We start from the raw sequence: 16249 nt of genomic DNA, 5'->3' as shown, positions 1-16249 counted from the left end.
TTTTTGCAGTACCCTGCAATATATGGACTGGATCAGAGAGATCCCACTGTAGAGCCTGCATATGCTTTCAGGCTTGCTTAACCAGCAGGATGCAGACGACCATGAGACCCAGCAACCTCAGAATCAGTCTTACTGAAACCCAGGATTGAGACTGAAATATCAGAATCATATCCTAGATATACTGCTTCGGAGGATAGATGCACTGTGTACAGAATGGCTCTGGTGAATGTGAGCTTCTGAGAGGGAGTATGGTGTGGGTTTGTTACGTTCATAGTGAACCCTCAGGGTGTCAGGTGGGTGAAGACTGCTTGTTGTGAGCCTGCATTCAGCAACCAGCCATCGGAATAGGGGACAACTGGAACCCTCAACCTCTGTAGATTGGCTCCAAGTACCACCATCACTATTATAAACACCTGAGGGACACTGGTAAGCCTGAAAGGGAGTACAGTGAACTGAAAATGCTTGTGGACCCCTGTTAGTCACAGGTAAAGTCTGTGGGCTGGCAGGATGGGGATGTGAAAATAAGGGCCTGCAGATCCAAAGCTACCATCCAGCCCCCAGGAACCAGGGCTGACAGTACCTAAGCCAACATTAACATGAATTTCTCTCTCTATAGAAAGGCTTTGGGAGGGTGCAGGTCTAGGGTAGGGAAAAGGGGTCTGTCCTTTTTCTACAACGGAAAGTAGTGAGAATAACTACCACAGCCCACTTTTTGTGCCAGTGCCCTCCTGAAGGCTCATTTGGTCAAAATATCCTGCACTTCCTTACAAAGTAAGGCAAGTTGGTCCTCTGTAGGCTGCTTGTGAGATGGTGGGAATGGCTGTGCGCTGTCAAAAACTGATAGGGCATACCCCTTGTGCACAGTCTAAAGCACACTCTTGTCTGATGTAATGGCTGTCCATTAGGGCAGGTGATGCCTGATCTTGCCAGCAATGAAATGGGTGTTTTGGAAGGAGGGCACACTAAAGAGCTTTTGAGGTTGGAACGGCCAGATGGGCACATGGATTTGTCAGCACAATGAGTCTGAATTCCATGTCCCCTTTGGGTTCTGTGACACCCATCCACAAAAAGCACTGGGTGGGCTGTTGCACGGGTAGGCACAACCCAAACTGCCCCTTCCATATCTACAGTAGGGGCAAAAGGACTGTTGTTGTAGCCGGGTTGAAAGGGAAAGACAAAAGAATCTGGCAGTGACACGCTTTCATAGAAGCACATGAGCGCTGCATCTGCCTTGTGTTCAAATAAGTGGGAACCATCAAAGAGAATGTCAATCAATTATGATTTGACATTCTCTGAGAACCCAGTAACCCATAACTAGGCCTGTCAGCTCAGTTCCACTGTAGAAGCCAAGGGTCTACCCAGAGAGTCCATGGTGTCCAGTCCGCACTGGGTGGCAAACTTTGCTGCATTTCTGCTGTCCATCAAAGGTTTGTTTGGGATAGCAAGGCACTGCTCTGGCAGCATGAGAAGTAACTGTGCAATTGAGTCCCACAGTTCATGGGAGGTTCGACCTTGGAGGCATGCGATGTTCACCGACCACAAAGCAAGGCTTGTGGAAGAAAATATGCACTACCCAATGGTGTCCAGCCTCTTGGAGTCCCTAACCCTTGGAGTAGTAGGGAATGCTCTAGGCTGACCTTGGCAGTTGAGGCCTGCACCTCCAGGCTCCCCAGTGAGGGGTGTTGGAAGAGGAAGGCTGGGTTTCCTGCGGTGGGATGATCCCGATGGGCACTTATCGGATGCACATGAGCCCCTGTGTAAGGTTTCACCTAGTCCCCCCTCCGGGGAACGTCAGTAAGGGCTTTGTTGAAGGGGGTTCAGGAGACCCCATCCCAAGTTGAAATACATCTTTCAAAATGCTAATCTTGACTTCAACAACAGGTAGCACCTCTTGGTTCTGTAGGGCCCAAAAGGCATGCCACAGGGAGTCGTTGACCCAAAGATAGCATGGCATCATACAACACCTTGACTTGCATGTGTGTCACTTAAGTTCCTGGAAGCATAGCGCAGAATGGCCCTGGCACTGGCTCCACATGTGGGGTGCAGGAGCATGGCCTAAAAGCATGAGCTTGAGCAGGTGAAGCCGTAGAGCTCTTTGATTTCATCTTCCTATGCTACTTCGACTTTCTTGACTACACTAAGAAGGTCTTGAAATGTAAAGCTGATCATCCAAGGGAGTGGTGAGATGTCTTCCACAATAACAAGTGCGGAACTGGGAATGGCACAGGTTATTCTTTTTCCATGCCAGCAGAAGCTTCATCGCTTCTCGCAAGTTGCCTTTGGGTGCATGCACTTGCATTCCGTGCTAGCCTTGGAATCATGCCTCGACCTCAGGCACCGAAGGCAGACTAAGTGGAGATCCAACACAGACATCTTCCTGTGGAAAACCCGACAAGTCTTGAACCCTGAAGACCTTCAGGTTAGCACACTGTTAGCCAAGTTCAAAACAGAGATCAACAAAAATTGAAAAAATGTGGTCAACAGGTGACATAATTCGGTCTTTGGATCCATGCTATTGATGCAAAAATAAAGGAACTGATATCAGTGCACTGGGTTGGTACCTTTAATGGCTCTATGACTTCACTTCCGACGCAGAGCCAAACAATGCCACCTACTGACACACAGAGGTATTGCTCATGATTTTCCGGATCCAGTCTGATGTCTGGGAAATATTCTAAGGTAAAGAATCTGCATTTGGGAGTCTCTATGAGAAATTCTCCCTAATGGTGGCCCTGCATGTCTTGGCACTTTATGAGGTAGTAGGGAATTCCAGGGCATTCCTATATGGTCTCCATGGTGCCACAACAGTTGTTATACTGGTGAATCCCCTCATGCTGCACAATCTCACTGCTCAACATTGAAAGGGAATTCTTTGATACAGAGTAGTAAGGATAAAAGGAACACTTGTGGGTCAGAATGGGTTGATGTCCATTTACTATCTATCAGTAACCTTTGCTAGAGTGGCTGCAAAGGTAAAGCCTCTGCTGGTTGACTTTAAAAAGGCCTTTGATTTGGTTCATTGGCCTTCGTTGTCCAACTTTTTTTTGCATAAACTGCTTTTATGCATAGAGCACACAGATTGTCCTTCCCCAATTCTGATGAATACTTTGCTTATCTACAAAGATGCATCAGGCCCTCAGGTTAATTGGTCTGATATACTCTGACTGTTGGATGCTAGCCTTATTTCTCTACCCTAGCAGCACTGTGACAATCAAATGACAACTTTTAATACTTGAGTAAATACAGTCCAGGGTTCCAAAGCATGGTAAGGCCGAAATGTCGGCGCATTACTTACCCAAACCAAGAAGAACTGAGTACCCAATCTCCCTCCCTGCATGCCGATCTTTAGACATTAATCCCCTAATTGGGAGATTTCTCTGGGTGGGTGCTCAGCCACAAATCTCACTCATTAAGTGCTTTCAGGCACCATATGCTGGAGGTTTGGGTGTACCAGACATCGCCTTTTACAAGTGGGCCTTACAGCTCATCACTATTATTGACTGGGTCTTCGGGGACGACCAAGACTCTGCTCACAGCCTGGAGATTGATCTCTTACAGGGCTGGAACCTTGAGAAAGTGCTGTGTGGCTCCTCCATCCCCAGAGGGATGCTGAGGTAGCCAGGAATCCCCCTCTCTTGTTGTCACAGTGCCTTAGTTTAAAACAATCACAGTAGAAGGCTCTCTTTGGCAGTGTATCAGGCACTCAACTGTTTCAGATCTGGCAAGATTTGAGAAATGCAATTTGATTGTGTTACAAAAGTTGGGGCTGTAAGGGCAGATGGCCATATTAAAACAAATGCTTAACAAGCCAAAGGGTTTGCCATGTGCAAGTCTCAATTGTGCCATTATCTTCATTTTCACTATGCAGTGCTACAAGACAGTCACTTGTTGAAGGTGGTCCCTGAGCATAACCCCTTGAAATCTAAGATCACAATGTTACTGCTTAACAAAACAGGTATTTCCTGCACATACAGAGCCTTGGTGGTATTCTCCCTGAATCCCCTGACACACTTGAGGTATATGTGTCAGGACTATGTGTGTTCACTTAAGGATGACGAGTGGTCCGAGGCCAAGATGGTAGTGAGATGCCTCGCCATCTCTGCCAAACTAAGGCAAGGATAGTTCCAATAGTTTCACAGAACATATTATGTCCCTAATAAACTCTGGCTATAGGGAGAAGACAGAACCATCGATGCCCACATTGTCACTCAGATGGACTGTCATTTTTTAATATGGTCCAGCGATGAATCGCCACCGGTCCAGGCTAAATAAAACATTAAATTACACTATAGGTGTTGGTTTGAAACCCTACACCAAACATGGAATTCTGGTTATTGAGACTGAGTGACAGATTCCCCGGGACTCAGAACATGGTTGCAATTGGTTAATTATTGACAAAGTGAGATATTGCCAGGCAATGGATTGATGCACAGTCTCCCTCAGTTAGAGATTGGCTCCACTGCATGGATCTTTGCACTGCCATTGAAAAAGTGGTTTATAAAGCATGTGGATGTTTACAGAAATATCACAAAATATGGGATACATGGCTTGATCAATGTCTCTGAAATATTTCAAAGTATAAAGGTGGGATAGGGATGACTTCTCTTGAGATGATGCTATTATAGTGATTTATATGGATCAATGAGATTTACACTACAACATTGCTCTGTTTATTGATTGAGAGTGAGAAGAAATAAAAGGGGCAAAAAACATTGTGTATTAACAATCACTGACACTTCCAATACTATGGATGGGACATCTGCCATATTTGTGGCAGAGCCCATTTCGTCAACACTATAAATAAGCCCTTCTATTCTATATTTTAATATTAAATATGTGTAAAGGTGATAAGAAAATAAACTGATGGAAAAACAGAAAAACATTTTAAAGAATAAACGAAGAGAATATCACGTGAAATATAATTAAACAACAGTATTTGCAAGCAAGAAAAGCTTCATAACAGTACGGAAAAACGATGGTAACCTAAATTGATTACCTGTAGTTGTAGTTGACAAGCCTTTACTTTCTGATATCAGAGCTATGTGTATTGCAGAAGTAGGCTCTGTAGTTGTGTGTTACAGGAGATCAAATGAAAGACAGTATTCTGAATTATAACAGTAGCATAATGGTGGTAGCAATGATATGTTTCATATTAGCAAAACAACGTGGCACCCACTGTACTATTTTCAAATGCAATCCAGTGGCGTGGGTTTAGGCACCAACTAGTTTGCAAATGAGTATGCAATTTGAAATAAAATCTGTGTAATAATACAGTGATGTTTAGAAAAGGGAAAAGAATGATGAAAGGACAAAAGCAAAGAATACATGAATGTAATGGAGGAGGTGATAAAAGGAATAAAGAAGACACAGCAAAAAGTTATATATGTAACATTTTTGTGAGTCAGCCTTTGTAGCACTGAGAGAGAAGAATTGTAAACTAAGCAAGTTATTTTTTACCTGCTGTTGAATTTGCTATTCTTGTACTTTCAGATGCAAAACTAGAGGTTGCTGTAGAAGTAGATTCTGTTCTTATTTCTTCTTACGTGAGAACAAAGAAAAATAAATAATATTCTAACAATAATCAAAATAAATAGTCTACTTTTTTCAATATTAACAACTACAATGGGTAACAGTTTGTACATTTTAATTCTTTGCAATTGTGCAAAATAAATTATTAAACAAAAGAAATATAAAGAAGGAACAAAAGAGTGATGGATCAAAGAAATGAAGAATAGGCCAAAGAAAGGAGGATTAAAGGATGATGGAAACAAAAAACAAAAAACAAAATGAAAGACAGGAACAAAGGTTCTTAGGAAAAACCTACACTGGAGACTCAAACTATGTACCAGATAGAAAGAAAAAAATAAAATAAAATAAAGTGGTCAACTTTAATTGATATAGGTCTGCTTGTACCTTCTGTTGTTACAGTCGTAATTGATGTAGCATTTGTTGCTGCTGCTACCATCAACACAACAGATTTCCAATATAGATATCATCACTTAGTCTAAATTGTTTAGAAAATATGGAAGCAATGGCTATCACATTATTTGCTAGACATAGGGCCTTAGTTTTTAGTTTGATAGGGTACTCTATCTGAAATGTGGTGTATATCCCCCCTACCATATCACAAGTGCATTCTAGTCAAGGTACTTGTAATATTGATAAAAGGACATCCACCACTTTTGTTGCAGAATCCACGTTTACCAACTCTGAATTAGGCCCTTAGGTTTATTATGTTAATATCAAGGACTTGTAAATACAAGGAAAGGTGATACTAATTTAAAACATATGATAGAAAAAAAGAAAAAATATGTAAAATAAAATAAAAAATGATGCCAGAAGATATATTGTAAAACAACAGTTTTTCCAAGCAAGTCAGGCTTCATAATAGTAAGAATAAATGATATTAAAATAAAGAGATTACCCATAGTTGTATTTGACAAGCGTGTACTCCCTGATGTCAGAGCGGTAGGTGTTGCTGTAGAAGGTTCTGCTGCTGTTACGTGTTGCAAAAAAACAAATGCATGGCAATAATGTAAATTATAAAAATGAATACCAGAAGGGTGACAGCAACAACATATTAACTAAATGACGTAGTGCCCAATGTACTATTTCTAAATTCAAACCAGTGACATGAGTTTAGGCAGCAACTGGTTTACAAATGGGTATGCAATTTGTATTGAAATCTATGTATTACTACAATTAGGTTTAGAAGAAAGAAAGCGATGATGAATGGGCAAAAACAAAGAATACATGACTGAATTAGAGGAGCAGCTAAAAGGAATAAAGAAGAAAAGACACAACAAAAAGATATATATGTAATGTGTTTGTGAGTGAGCCTTTGTAAGTCTGAGAAAGAAGAATTGAAAAGTAAGCAAATCATTTTGTACCTGCTGTTAAAATTGCTATGCTTGTTCTTTCTGGTGCAATACTAGAGGTTGCTGTAGAAGTAGATTCTGTTCTTGTTTCTTGTTACATGAGAACAAAGAGAAATAATTAATATTTTAACAACGATAAAAATAAATAGCCTCATTACTTTAGTATTAACAATTATATTGGCTAACAGGCCATGCATTTAAATTCTTTGCCATATTGTAAAAAAATATAGATATAAAGTATGAACAAAAGAATGATGAATCAAAGTAATGAAGAATAGACCAAAGAATGGATGATTAAAGCATGATGGAAAGAAAAAAAAAAAAATGAAAGACAAGAACAAAAGTACTAAAGAAAAAACTACGCCGGAGAGTCAAGCTAGGTAGAAAGAAAAACAATAAACTAGAGTGGATAGCTTTAATTGATATAGGTCTGCTTGTTCCTTCTGTTGTTACAGTCTTAGTTGATGTAGCACTCATTGTGGTTGCTGCTGTCAGGACAACAGATTCACAATATAATTATCATTACTAAGTTTAAATTGTTTAGAAAATATTGAACCAAAGCAATAGCTACTACATTATTTGCAATACACAGGGCCTTATTTTGTAGTTTGATTGACAGGGTATTCTATCTGAAATGTGGTGGATATCCAACCTACCATTTTATAAGTGCGTTCTAGTCCAGGTACTTGTAATATTGATAAAAGGACATCCACCACTTTTGTTGCAGAATCCACGTCTACCAACTCTAAATTAGGCCCTTAGGTTTATTATGTTAATATTAAGGACTTCTAAATACAAGGAAAGGTGATACTAATGTAAAACATATGATAGAAAAAAATAAAAAATATGTAAAATAAAATACAAAATGATGGCAGAAGATATATTGTAAAACAACAGTTTTTCCAAGCAAGTCAGGCTTCATAATAGTAAGAATAAATGATATTAAAATAAAGAGATTACCCATAGTTGTATTTGACAAGCGTGTACTCCCTGATGTCAGAGCGGTAGGTGTTGCTGTAGAAGGTTCTGCAGCTGTTACGTGTTGCAAGAAAACAAATGCATGGCAATAATGTAAATTATAAAAATGAATACCATAAGGGTGACAGCAACAACATATTAACTAAATGACGTAGTGCCCAATGTACTATTTCCAAATTCAAACCAGTGACATGAGTTTAGGCAGCAACTGGTTTACAAATGGGTATGCAATTTGTATTGAAATCTATGTATTACTACAATTAGGTCTAAAAGAAAGAAAGCGATGATGAATGGGCAAAAGCAAAGAATACATGACCGGATTAGAGGAGCAGCTAAAAGGAATAAAGAAGAAAAGACACAGCAAAAAGTTATATATGTAATGTGTTTGTGAGTCAGCCTTTGTAACTCTGAGAAAGAAGAATTGAAAAGTAAGCAAATCATTTTGTACCTGCTGTTAAAATTGCTATGCTTGTTCTTTCTGGTGCAATACTAGAGGTTGCTGTAGAAGTAGATTCTGTTCTTGTTTCTTGTTACATGAGAACAAAGAGAAATAATTAATATTTTAACAACGATAAAAATAAATAGCCTCATTACTTTAGTATTAACAATTATATTGGCTAACAGGCCATGCATTTAAATTCTTTGCCATATTACAAAAAAATATAGATATAAAGTATGAACAAAAGAATGATGAATCAAAGTAATAAAGAATAGACCATAGAATGGATGATTAAAGCATGATGGAAAGGAAAAAACAAACAAAATGAAAGACAAGAACAAAAGTACTAAAGAAAAAACTACACCGGAGAGTCAAGCTATGTAGAAAGAAAAACAATAAACTAGAGTGGACAGCTTTAATTGATATAGGTCTGCTTGTTCCTTCTGTTGTTACAGTCTTAGTTGATGTAGCACTCATTGTGGTTGCTGCTGTCAGGACAACAGATTCACAATATAATTATCATCACTAAGTTTAAATTGTTTAGAAAATATTGAACCAAAGCAATGGCTACCACATTATTTGCAATGCACAGGGCCTTATTTTGTAGTTTGATTGACAGGGCATTCTATCTGAAATGTGGTGCATACCCAGCCTACCATTTTATAAGTGCATTCTAGTCAAGGTACTTGTAATATTGATAAAAGGACATCCACCACTTTTGTTGCAGAATCCACGTCTACCAACTCTGAATTAGGCCCTTATGTTTATTATGTTAATATCAAGGACTTGTAAATACAAGAAAAGGTGATACTAATTTAAAACATATGATAGAAAAAAAGAAAAAATATGTAAAATAAAAAAAAAAATAATGACAGAAGATATATTGTAAAACAACAGTTTTTCCAAGCAAGTCAGGCTTCATAATAGTAAGAATAAATGATATTAAAATAAAGAGATTACCCATAGTTGTATCTGACAAGCGTGTACTCCCTGATGTCAGAGCGGTAGGTGTTGCTGTAGAAGGTTCTGCAGCTGTTACGTGTTGCAAGGAAACAAATGCATGGCAATAATGTAAATTATAAAAATTAATACCAGAAGGGTGACAGGAACGACATATTAACTAAATGACGTAGTGCCCAATGTACTATTTCTAAATTCAAACCAGTGACATGAGTTTAGACAGCAACTGGTTTACAAATGGGTATGCAATTTGTATTGAAATCTATGTATTACTACAATTAGGTCTAGAAGAAAGAAAGCGATGATGAATGGGCAAAAACAAAGAATACATGACCGAATTAGAGGAGCAGCTAAAAGGAATAAAGAAGAAAAGACACAACAAAAAGTTATATATGTAATGTGTTTGTGAGTGAGCCTTTGTAACTCTGAGAAAGAAGAATTGAAAAGTAAGCAAATGATTTTGTACCTGCTGTTAAAATTGCTATGCTTGTTCTTTCTGGTGCAATACTAGAGGTTGCTGTAGAAGTAGATTCTCTTCTTGTTTCTTGTTACATGAGAACAAAGAGAAATAATTAATATTTTAACAACGATAAAAATAAATAGCCTCATTACTTTAGTATTAACAATTATATTGGCTAACAGGCCATGCATTTAAATTCTTTGCCATATTGCAAAGAAATATAGATATAAAGTATGAACAAAAGAATTATGAATCAAAGTAATGAAGAATAGACCAAAGAATGGATGATTAAAGCATGATAGAAAGAAAAAACAAACAAAATGAAAGACAAGAACAAAAGTACTAAAGAAAAAACTACACCGGAGAGTCAAGCTAGGTAGAAAGAAAAACAATAAACTAGAGTGGACAGCTTTAATTGATATAGGTCTGCTTGTTCCTTCTGTTGTTACAGTCTTAGCTGATGTAGCACTCATTGTGGTTGCTGTTGTCAGGACAACAGATTCACAATAAAATTATCATTACTAAGTTTAAATTGTTTAGAAAATATTGAACCAAAGAAATGGCTACCACATTATTTGCAATGCACAGGGCCTTATTTTTTAGTTTGATTGACAGGGTATTCTATCTGAAATGTGGTGGATATCCAACCTACCATTTTATAAGTGCATTATAGTCAGGGTACTTGTAAAATTGATGAAAGGACATCCACCACTTTTGTTGTGGAATCCACGTCTACCAGCTCTGAATAAGCCCCACAGGTTTAATATGTTAATATTAAGGACTTATAAATACAAGGAAATGTGATACCAATATAAAACATATTATCGAAAAAGAGTAAAAAATATGTAAAAGAAACTAAAAAAGGATGCAAGAAGATATGTTATAAAACAACAGTTTTCCCAAGCAAGTCAGGCTTCATAATAGTAAGAGTACATGGTATTAAAATAAAGAGAATACCTGTAGTTGTAGTTGACAAGCTTGTACTCCCTGATGTCAGAGCGGTAGGTTTTGCTTTAGAAGGTTCTGGAGCTGTTACGTGTTGCAGGAGAACAAATGCAAGGCAATAATGTAAATTATATTAATTAATACAATAATAGTGACAGCAATGACTTCTTAACTAACCAACGTAGTGCCCAATGTATTTTTTCCAAATGCAAACCACTGATGTGAGATTTGTCAGCAACTGGTTTACAAATGGGTATGCAATTTGTATTGAAATCAATGTATTACATAAATAGAGCTTAGAATAGAGAAAACGATGATGAATGGGCAAAAGCAAAGAATACATGAACGGATGAGGGAGGAACTAAAAGGAACAAAGAAGAAAAGACACAGCAAAAAGTTATATGTTTAATGAGTTTGTGAGTGAGCGATTTTAACTCTGAGAAAGAAGAATTAAAAAGAAAGCAAATACATTTTTACCTGCTGTTAAAATTGCTATGCTTGTACTTTTAGATGCAATACTAGAGGTTGCTGTAGAAGTAGATTCTGTTCCTGTTTCTTGTTACATGAGCACAAAGAAAATAAATATTTTTCTAACAATGACAGTGGTGGCTGGTGACTGAAAGCAGTGGTGGGGCACAAATACAACACGGAATTGCACCTTGTGAGTGAGCCTCACTACCCACGTATTTCCATTCTCCTACTCACCCACTGCCTTTGGTCGCCTACCCATTCACTCATCCACATTGTCATCCACTGCCATTCACACAACTCTTATACACAGACACCCACATTTTCTCAGCCACTAAGTCAAGCCCTGCAAACACTTATTCAAACAAACACACATTGCCTCACCCATCCAGTATCCAGCAGTTTCAGTGATAAAAGCTGCACTTTTATTTGAGCTACAGATTACATGTTTAATATGACATATCATGTCATTAGTCTGCAGAAGAAATAAAACGAGCATAACTATACATGATAAATTACTGGAACCATTACTGCCTTTGAGAGACACAATCACCTACAGAGGCAGTGAAGGGAAGGGAGAGGAGAGCTGAGAGAACAGATTTGTTTCTTATTGTCTGTAAAACAGATATAGATCCAACTTACTTGTGTGCAGGGTGGTGCTTGGCATATTTATGACTTGAGGTCTTCAGGTCACACTCCTGTCTCCCAGAGAGCCCTGGATGGAGTTATTTATTGTATTTATTCCATTTCTCTGCCCCAGACTACTTGTAATGCAGGAAAAGGGGATTCTGTTTGCCCAACGCCACATTCTTTTAATAAAACGTGACCTCTGGTACGTAACGTGCTAGAGTGGGGTGTGGTCAGTAAGGCCTTCTGATAACACCCCACCATATGAGAATATAGGAAAGGGTGGATAATAATATTGGAGTGGCATGAAGTTTTCAGAAACCCGGGCTGAACAAAAAACGCTCCAGGTTGTTTACTATCAGGGCTTCTGGTGGAGGAGGAGATAAGCCAGGGACGTCACTGTGTTCTGAGAAAACGTAAGGGCTTTGCGTGGGCAAGCCCTGTCAGCCCTACTGTGCAGCTTTCAGCCACATACAGGCGCAGTGGGGCTTTTCAAAGTGCACAACTTTCACTCAGAAATTGTTGTGCAGAAAATGTTTTACTTTCATCATGTAATTAAATTTATGCTTCACTAGAGAGGCCAGAAAAGGCCAGCCCCTTAGCCCTTGAACATCAGCCGCCCCTGAACAATGATAAAAATAAATAGCCTATTTTTTTCAGTATTAACAATTACATTGGCTAACAGGCCGTACATTTAAATTCTTTACAATTTTGCAAAATAAATTATTAGAAAATATATGATATTAAAAAGGAAAAAAGGATGATGAAAGAAATTAAGAATAGACCGAAGAATGGAGGATTAAAGGATTATAGGAAACAAACAAACAAAATGAAAGACACGAATAAAGGTTCTTAAGAAAACCTACACTGGAGAGTCAAAATAGGTACTAGTTAGAAAGAAAAAATGTAAACTAAACTGGACAGCTTTAATTGATATAGGTCTGTTTGTAGTCTTAGTTGATGAGGCACTGGTTGCTGTTGCTACTGTCAAGACAACAGATTCAGAATAGAAATATCATCATTTTTTCTAAATTGTTTAGAAAATATTGAAACAAGCAATGGCTACCACATTATTTGCAATATACAAGGCCCTATTTAGAGTTTAGTTGACATGGTACTCTATCTGAAATGTGGAGAATATCTTGTCTACCATATTACAAGTGTATTTTAGTCTAGGTATTTGTAATATTGATGATGGGACATCTGCCATATTTGTTGCATAATCCATAATCCATGTCTTCCAACTCTGAATAAGGCACTTAGTTTAATATGCTAATATTAAAGATGTGTAAGTAGAAGGAAATGAGACACAGAAATAAAACATATGATAGAAAAAGAGAAAACAATATGTAAAAAGAAAATAATAAAAGGATGCCAGAAGATATGATAAAACAACAGTTTTTCTAAGCAAGTTAGGTTTCCTAATAGAGAAAGTGATAATAATATAAAGAGATTGCCCATAATTGTAGTTGCCAAGTTTACACCTCCTGATGACAGAACTATAGGTGCTACAGTAGAAGGTTCTATAGTTGTTACTTGTTACAGGAGAACAAATGCAAGACAATATTGTAAATTAAGTAAATGAATATCACAATGGTGATAGCAATGCTCTCTTACCTAACCAATCTAGTGCCCAATGTACTATTTCCAAATGCAAACCAGTGATGTGCGGTTTACATACCGACTGGATTGCAAATTGGTATGCAGTTTGCAATGCAATCTATATACTAATACTATGAGTTTTAGAGGAGAGAATGAGATGATGAATGGACAAAAGCAAAGAATACATGGACAGAAGGGAGGAGGAGATGAAAAAAGGTAGAAGTAAAGAAAGATTGAAAGAAAGACATAGCAAACATTATTTATATCACGTGTAGCGAGTCAGCCTTTGAAGAAGAGCCATCACCACTTCAGGAGCTATATGATCTTTTACTCCCTTTGACTGTGTTAATAGTAATGGACGGGGATTTCAATCTCCTCAAGAATTGGGGAACAAGGATGTCCACTGGATCAAAACAAAGGTGTCCAGAAAGACCCATGATGGGGTGACCAAAGGAGAGGGGTTGCCAATCCCCCCCACGGGAAAAATGTGGGACACAAAGGGGGAAAACCCAAACAGTCTTCAAAAACCCAACAAAAATCCTCTCAGTAGGGTGGGCCCTGACACTCTTTCCAATTAAAACGTGGGTACCAGGGTAAGAACGGAGATCCCAAAAAGTCTTGTTGTTTCAAATGTAAGGCCAATGGACACCGAACTGGGGCCTCTTCCTGTAGCAAAATGGCCCACTCTAGTGCACCCTCAGTTACTACTGGGGTGGTGAGTCTCCGAATGGGATCCTTGGAGTGCCCTGGCCAGGTCAGAGACCACACTGAAGCTACTTTAATCTCTAAGGGTAGGGTGGATATAGCTCCCCTGGTTGTCTGGCCCAGCTATCTGGACATGTGCAGACAATAGCCACATATCAAAGGGGTTGGCTATGGCAACCTCAAAATTGGGAGGTGTTACTGGCCAGAAGAAAGTGGTCGTGTCATCTGAAATTCCAGTTCAATTTCTGATAGGTAATGATCTGGAGACCTCAGCATGGGCTGAGGTAGAGATGAAAACCCATGCAGCAATGCTGGGAATACTTTAGTGGGTGTGTGTGAATACTAGAGCACAGTGCAAAGCCCAGGGTTAAAAAGAGGTTTTGGAGCCTGGAAAAATGGCCCAACCCTCCACAGGTCTGACCAAGAACCGGGAGTGGCTGCGCTGCAAGGAACAGCTGACCAAAACCCTCTGTGTCCGAGCTCCCAGGTGCAGATCCACAAACACTGACTGTGCCCCTTTGCTTCTAGAAGCCTCACAAATTGAGCCCCCTTTGGGAGCTTCCAGATATGTCTCCAAGACCCCCTCTGCTGCATGGTCGTAGGTGACCCCCCTTCTTCGACAGTGGAGCAACGCGCAAGGGTACTGACCCATCCATCACCTCTGCTCCTGGACATTCCGGGGCAGTTAAACCCAAACTCCTGGTGGTTCTTGTGACCTTCATCCCCTAGCACCTCAAATCCTAAAAGGGACCTCCAGAACATGTTTGCAAATACCTGTATGGGGTTTATGTTTCTGTCTTACAACACATTTGTGTGATATATTTGCCTCATTGTAAAAACTGATATGCCAAACAATACTTACCTAATTCTAAAGATCTTGCTGTCTAAAATAATATAAATATCAATGCTATTTTGTAATTGGTCTTGTGTTTCTTCTTGAATGTGAATCGTTACAATAAGATGAACATTCTAATTGCAAGAGAGAACATCTTCAGTAGTTTTCCAGAGCTACATCAACACCTGGTAGATAGCAAGGTCACTCATCTGAGAGAGCTGGTCAGGGAGGCTGATCACAGGCTCAGTACCAAGGTTCACCAGAAGGTGCCTGGGGGAATCACCGAAAGGATAGACAGTACCCTCACCAGAAGAAAAAGCAGGGAAGCAAAAACAAAAATAAATCATTCTCAAAATTCTCCCAAAAGTGTCCTAAGGGGAAGGATTCCCTGTCCCAACCTCACCAGGAAAAGAGTGGTTTTCCTGAGAAGAAATCCTCAGGATGTTTTTCCTCCAAATGCTATGTGTGCCCCAGGTAAGGGCACATCAAGGGGGACCCTTACTGCCCTAAGATGCAGTGAAGGAGCTTGAGGGTGACCTACCTGATATATCTCAATACCCCTAGGAACTCCTTAAGGGTCCTGCATGTCATTCCCCTCAAACTCCACTTTGAGAGACCGGAGGTAACCATGTTCCTGGTGATGGATTATTAGGTGGAGGAGGTGAGTTAACCTCTCCAACTTCCAAGGAGCAGGCTCAATCAGTGAAAGGTGTTGTCCTCTCCTCTACCCTGGCTCCTGAGCAACAGAGAGACTATTGCCACTTCCTGGGGCAGTTTGCCTTGGTCTTCTCACTGACCCCAGAGCTCACCACTTGGTGCACACATACGATTGACACTGGGGACAGCATGTCTTTTAAGCCTAATATCTATAAGACTGTCTGAGAATAAGGGCTAACATCAAGGAATAGGTGTCTGAGATACTGGAGCGTGGGGTCATTGAACACTCCAATGCCCCACTAAGTGCCAAATAGGGCAGAGAAATTTGATATACTTGGGACAACAAGTTGTTGGGGCAAGATACAGTCCGCCACGTAAAAATTCAGTCCATCCTGGCATGGGAACCCCCACCAAGACCCAGACTGATGTGAGGGCCTTCATAGGTCATACCGGTTATTAAAGGAGATTCATCAAGGGGTAAGGCACCATTGTTAAGCAGCAGCCTAAAAAAGGTGATTTGGACAGAGGCATGTCAGAGTGATTTTGAATCCTTGAAGAAGGCCACTTGCATAGCACCAGTGCTCAAGAGCCCTAACTTCGCTTCTGTAGAGGGCATAGACCAACTTGCCGCCTTCATCAGTAGGAGGTAACATCTTAGAGAACAGAGGTGGAGTGCAATGGAAAGGGCAGAATTT

The 16249-nt window shown here is 39.5% G+C and overlaps 1 protein-coding gene across 5 annotated transcripts in view; it reads right to left on the bottom strand.

Annotated features, from left to right (window-relative positions):
- The window catches only part of LOC138265246 (mucin-4-like), a 422755-nt gene that overhangs the window by 392398 nt on the left and 14108 nt on the right, over positions 1-16249 (bottom strand). For 3 of the 5 annotated variants that reach the window (XM_069212831.1, XM_069212835.1, XM_069212833.1), the window contains exons 11-18: positions 10673-10744; positions 9722-9799; positions 9256-9327; positions 8305-8382; positions 7839-7910; positions 6891-6968; positions 6425-6496; positions 5458-5538 (exon numbers count right to left, since the gene is read on the bottom strand). In XM_069212831.1, coding sequence (XP_069068932.1) covers positions 5458-5538; positions 6425-6496; positions 6891-6968; positions 7839-7910; positions 8305-8382; positions 9256-9327; positions 9722-9799; positions 10673-10744 — 603 coding nt within the window. The remainder of the gene's footprint in view (positions 1-5457; positions 5539-6424; positions 6497-6890; positions 6969-7838; positions 7911-8304; positions 8383-9255; positions 9328-9721; positions 9800-10672; positions 10745-16249) is intronic. The other 2 variants (XM_069212832.1, XM_069212834.1) reach the window with 1 other exon arrangement.

The sequence above is a fragment of the Pleurodeles waltl genome, chromosome 11 (genome assembly GCF_031143425.1).
Source record: "Pleurodeles waltl isolate 20211129_DDA chromosome 11, aPleWal1.hap1.20221129, whole genome shotgun sequence".
NCBI lineage: Eukaryota > Metazoa > Chordata > Amphibia > Caudata > Salamandridae > Pleurodeles > Pleurodeles waltl.
The sequence above is the reverse complement of the archived record's forward strand: the minus strand, read 5'-3'. Positions and strand labels throughout refer to the sequence as shown.